At 43.3% G+C, this 5,349-nt stretch overlaps 1 protein-coding gene across 1 annotated transcript; it reads left to right on the top strand.

The window, feature by feature from the left end:
• Positions 1-2,001: 2,001 nt before the first annotated feature.
• TAS2R16 (taste 2 receptor member 16) lies at positions 2,002-2,907 on the top strand. Its single transcript, XM_043462491.1, has one exon. The coding sequence runs from the start codon at positions 2,002-2,004 to the stop codon at positions 2,905-2,907; it is 906 nt and encodes a 301-aa protein (XP_043318426.1).
• Positions 2,908-5,349: the final 2,442 nt, after the last annotated feature.

Here is a 5,349-nt window from a genome sequence, read left to right as displayed (position 1 = left end):
CTGCCATAATCAACATGAGTCTCTGAGGTTTTCAATTATTGTCTTCGTATTCCAAGGTGCCACCCCCCACCAGGCATTCACTTCCACAGTAGCAACATTGAATACTTGGAATGTGGGTCTAGAATCTTGATAGAAAAAGAGCTTGCCTCAAGTGGGTGCTACTGTAGTTGTTTGAAAGAGTTAGTCGCTCAGTTGTGTCCAACTCTTTGCGACCCAGTGGACTTTAGCTCGCCAGGATCCCCTGTCCAAGGGACTTTCTAGGCAAGAATATTGGAGTAGATTGCCATTCCCTTCTCCAGGGAATCTTCCCAACCCAGGAATCTAACCCAGGTCTCCTACCTGGCAGGCAGATTCTGTACTGTCTAAGCCACCATTGTAGTTGTTGGGACAGCTGCAAATCAAATTTGCTTCTAGTGAGACTACAGAGATAGAAGGGCAAAGAGTTAAGCTTCCAAGTTTCCTCAAACAGCTCAGAGTGAACACTGGGCCGCTCCCCCACAGAGAGCCAGCTAGTTCCCTCAGCCTCAGGGCCTTTAGGGGTGGAGTTTTGAGCAGCAAGAGCACAAGTAAGAGGTGGTGCAGCCCATCCCCATCCCCTGGGTCAGACTCGCTTGCAAGCCCACAGGAGACACTCCCAGAAACATCTAGTGGGGACTTCATAGCGAGTTACAGTTTCACAGAACCAGATTACACCAGAGGCCGGGACGTTTGAAGTTACCGTCATCAGCAATTCTCCACAGGCTGGTCAGGGAAGGGGAAGCCCAATGACAATAACAAACAAAGAGAGCATGTCCTTTAGGCTGCTCCCTTCAGTAGATGTCAAGTTTAAACATTGTTTTACTAGTGGTAAGAGGGCCCTCTTTCAATTCAGCCTGAGCAGTGGGAGCAGGGACAAACACAGCCTCACCACATAAGGAAAAAAAAAAAACAGTGATGATAACAGAACAAATGGATATAGCTTTTATATATCCTATATAAAACCTCAGCTCAAGGTACTGGAATCAGCAAAACAATAGCCAAGGAAGCCACCTCTCAATTTTAGGGAGTGAGTGTGCACTGTGAGGTGGTTTTTCTGAGTTAAGAAGTCCAATGGGCAGCGAAGAAAATGGCCCCTCTTAGACGAGGAGACTTGAAGATCTCAGCTTCCCGCAATTTCTTGGGTGGACTCTCACAGCAAAGATTTTCTTTTCTGTTTCTTACATAGATTCAAGGACTTCACAGGTGGTTCAGTGATAAAGAATCCTCCTGCCAAGCAGGAGACCTAGGTTCCATCCCTGGATTTGGAAGATACCCTGGAGAAGAAAATGGCAACCCACTCCTGGGATTACTCCAAGTATTGGAGTATATTACTCCAAGAATACTCCAAGTATTCTTGCCTGGAAAATCCCACAGAAAGAGGGGCCTGGCGGGCTACAGTCCATGGAGTCACAAAGACTCAGACATGACTGACTGAGCGCACACATCAGAGAGGTTCAAACTTTGATCGTGGCATCTGTGCCCAGCGGCTGCAGAAGCTGGGGAGACAGGGTTTTTGAAGTTGACATTGTTACAGCACTCCATGAGCAGACTAGAAATATTACCTGGGACATGAATGGACAGAGGATTTCTCTTTCCTGTAGTTCAAGTTGTAGGTATAAAGAGTGAGACTATCCTATGGAAATGATGGAGAAATAAGCTAAAGACACCTCAGAAGATATAAACAGCATGGTTATGAAATAGGGATGTCTTATATGGAAATAATCAAATCGCCTCAAAAGCAGGAGTCCACATTCCAACCACATTTCCCTGTATCCAGGCCTGATAACAAACCAGCAAACAAAGCATAAGCAAATCCTGCAGCTAGGAAAATGGCAAAGTCAAAATTAAGCCAGGGAAAATTTGCATTGGGAGGCAGGTATTTTCTTGCATGAAACACTAATGGGGCCAGGAACCTGGTCCCAAACTGGAAACTGTGGCAGAGATTCTGAGTACATGCCCAGGAAGTTTCTTTGGAATAGAAGGATGATAACCAGCCAACTCTCTGTCTTCTTCATGATCATCTATATGCTTGAGTTCTTGACAATAACTGGGCAGAGCAGCCTGATTGTCGTAGCGCTGGGCAGAGAGTGGGTGCAGGCTCAAAGGCTGCCACCTGTGGACATGATTCTCACCAGCCTGGGCATCTGCCGCTTCTTTCAACTGTGGTCATCGATGTTGTACAACTTTGGCTCCCACTTCCACCCTAATTATAATTTTTGGTATTTCGGGATCGTCTGGGAATTTACTAACATCCTTTCCTTCTGGTTGACCAGCTTGCTTGCTGTCTTCTACTGTGTGAAAGTCTCGTTCTTCAGCCACCCCATCTTCCTCTGGCTGAAGTGGAGAATTGTGAGATTGGTTCCTCGGCTGTTGCTGGGCTCTCTGTTGATTTCTTGTGTGTCTATCATCTTTTCAGCTACTAGTTATTACATCAATATTCAATTCATCTCCATGAAGCTTTTCGCTAGAAACAGCACCATGCTTGAGAGACTTGAGGCATTCCTGTGGGATTTTTCCACACTGCAGAAAGTGGTTGTGTTGGTTATTCCTTTCCTCCTGTTCCTGGCCTCCACAGTCTTGCTCATGGCCTTATTATCCCGACATCTGAAGCAGATGAAAGACCTTCACACGGGCCGCTCCAACTCCAGCCTGGAAGCTCACTCTGCCGCCCTGAGGTCTCTTGCCATCTTCCTCACCTTGTTCACCTTTTATTTTCTGACCGTGCTCCTCTCCATCTTGGATGTCCTATTTAATAAAGAGTCCTGGTTCTGGGCCTGGGAAGCTATCATCTATGCATTAGTCTCTATTCATTCTACTTTACTAATGCTGAGCAGTGCCAAACTTAAAAGAGTTTTAAAGGCAAGGTGCTGGAGCCTAGAAGCTGCCTGAGGCATAGGGGACAAGACCTCTGGGCAAATGAGCTTTTGCACTGATACAACTAATACCAATAACCGAACTGGCAGGATTTCGACAATCCCCCGTGAGACAATGAGAAACCATGAACGTCAGCCTCATTCTCTTTGCCCACAGCCATCTATCTCCAAACAACCAAGCTCCTCTGTTCCATGCCACTACTTCCTTCTCCTGTCCACAGTCCCCAGGTTGGTGCAAACTCTCTCATGACTTCCTCTACCTCTCTACCCCTGGGATCTTTCTCCCGGTATATTCAACACAAGAGATCCAAAATCATGGTGTCCCCATTTTGTTTTTATTTGACCTAGTCTATGACTGCCAATTCTTCACATACTAATGTGAGTCTCTTCCCTATAAGAGTTTATTGCCCATACCCTGAATGTTCTCCATACTAAAGCCCTTAATTTACCTTCCCTACTTTAGTCAGGAAAAGATCTTGAATATCCCTCTCTGCTGCTTCTGAACTTTTATCCTATAATATGATTTTCCTTATTTGTGTCTCTTCCAAATACAGTGCCTTTATGCTTTCAAAACTCATATCAAATTTTAACTCTTTCATTTGCATTTGCTAAGACATTACATGTTCCCCAGAAAAGGAGATGACTTACCCAATCTAGGTTGATCTTGGAATTTGTTCAAATATTAGCAATTTAATTTGATTGGTTGTTTCCCTGGCATAGGAAACAGCAACCAATTCAAGTATTCTTGCCTAGAAAATTCTGTGGATAGAGGAGGCTGGCAGGCTACAGTCCATGGGGTCACAAAGAGTCAGACACGACTGAACGACTAAACACACACACACACGTGCACACACACACATAGTTTCCACTGGCTGGATTCTTGCCTCTTCAGTGTACTACAAAATGGAATGAAATTTCTAGAAATATTCCCAGATTGAGGCTTAGCTGGTTTTCTTCCATGCATAACCCAGATGTCAGCTGGAACTCCTCTTCATAAAATCTTAGTGACATTGGCTTAAGCCTTCTATAATCTTCTTTGCTCTCTGACAGTCTAAAGTTTTTTCCAAATGGACAAGAATATAGGAACTGCAAAAGAACTAGTTAAAATCACCTTTAGGACTTACGTCCTTTTCAGCTTCCCCAATCCCACAGGTTTCTCTCATACTCTTATCTTGGTAGGACCAAGTCCTACCTTATCCTCATGGCATCTCTCTCCTTCTTTCTTTCCTCTCCACCCTCACCCACCAGCAACAAAATTGGTAACTGCCAGCTCACAGACCTTTGAGTCTCAGCTTCCATAAGCTCCAGCACTTATCCAGGTATTGTTCCTAAGGACAACTTCATCTCTTAAAGCTTTCTGATGCCAGAGTTAAGAATATACTTTGTTCACCTCATATATATTAGGGATGTCTGGTGAATTGAACGTCTGGTTCTGCCATGAGAAGACTTAAAAAGCAGGTATCTCAAGTTTGACTACAAAAGAAGGCTTAGTCCTGGAAGGAAATGGAAATTCTGATCTGGTCTTGTGTCTATCACTCTGATTTGTCTCATCATCTCTTGAATTCATATTTGAAACCAAGGGTGTGAAATATAAGTACAAATTGAAAGAACTTTTTCCAAAGACTCTGTTCCATCTGATATAACTCAGTGACATTTCTGCTATTGCATTTGGCATTTCCCAAGGCCCAGTGGTTCAAGTGGTAGAAGGTGGGACAGAACCCAGCGAATGCAATAGTCAATTGAGTAGAGTCATAACTAGATGAAATGGCACTGGGTAGAAAAAAGAAAAGTAGAAGGTAGAAATCAACTTTGTGTTATCTGATCAGAGACCCCCAAGAATGCTTAGGAGACCGGTGAGCTGGTGTGTTGCTAGAGTTTGGGACTCTACCAGAACAAGTGGGACAAAAAAGCAACTGAAATTTGAGTGATTGCTATTGGTCATTTGTATCCACATATTGCATGATCTAAAGTCTCAGAAAGTTGAAAGAAACAGAAACTGTATTCCTCACATATGTGTAAATAGAGAAAATGGACAAAATAAAAGCCTTCTCCCTCTGTTCCCAACTATCAAATACACAGATATTCTTCTAGAAGCTATTAAATATCTGTAATACTTTCACTGTCTTCTTCGGAGGAAGTTGCAATGGAAAAGGTATCCAGGATATGCATGAGTTGGGGATATAAGAGCCAGTGGAAGGGATCCAGAAATTAATAAAATAAAGTGAAGGCACAGAAATAACAACCTCCCCTTATCATTGTGGCACCTAATAGTTCACAAAGAGCTTCCACATGTATTTGATCATTTTCTTTCTTTTTTTTTTTTTTTTTTGTATTTAATCATTTTCAAATGGACAAGGTAGGTCATGATAATCCAATCCTGGGAAACAGAGCTACAAAAGTCATGTGAATTACCTAAGTTCATACTGCTGGCTAATCCCAGACCTAAGAGTTAAAGAAA

Source organism: Cervus canadensis, chromosome 3 (genome assembly GCF_019320065.1).
Source record: "Cervus canadensis isolate Bull #8, Minnesota chromosome 3, ASM1932006v1, whole genome shotgun sequence".
NCBI lineage: Eukaryota > Metazoa > Chordata > Mammalia > Artiodactyla > Cervidae > Cervus > Cervus canadensis.
The sequence above is the reverse complement of the archived record's forward strand: the minus strand, read 5'-3'. Positions and strand labels throughout refer to the sequence as shown.

Excerpts from the sequence above, each read along its gene's own strand:
- TAS2R16 (XM_043462491.1), top strand. The coding sequence starts at position 2,002 with ATGATAACCAGCCAACTCTCTGTCTTCTTCATGATCATCTATATGCTT.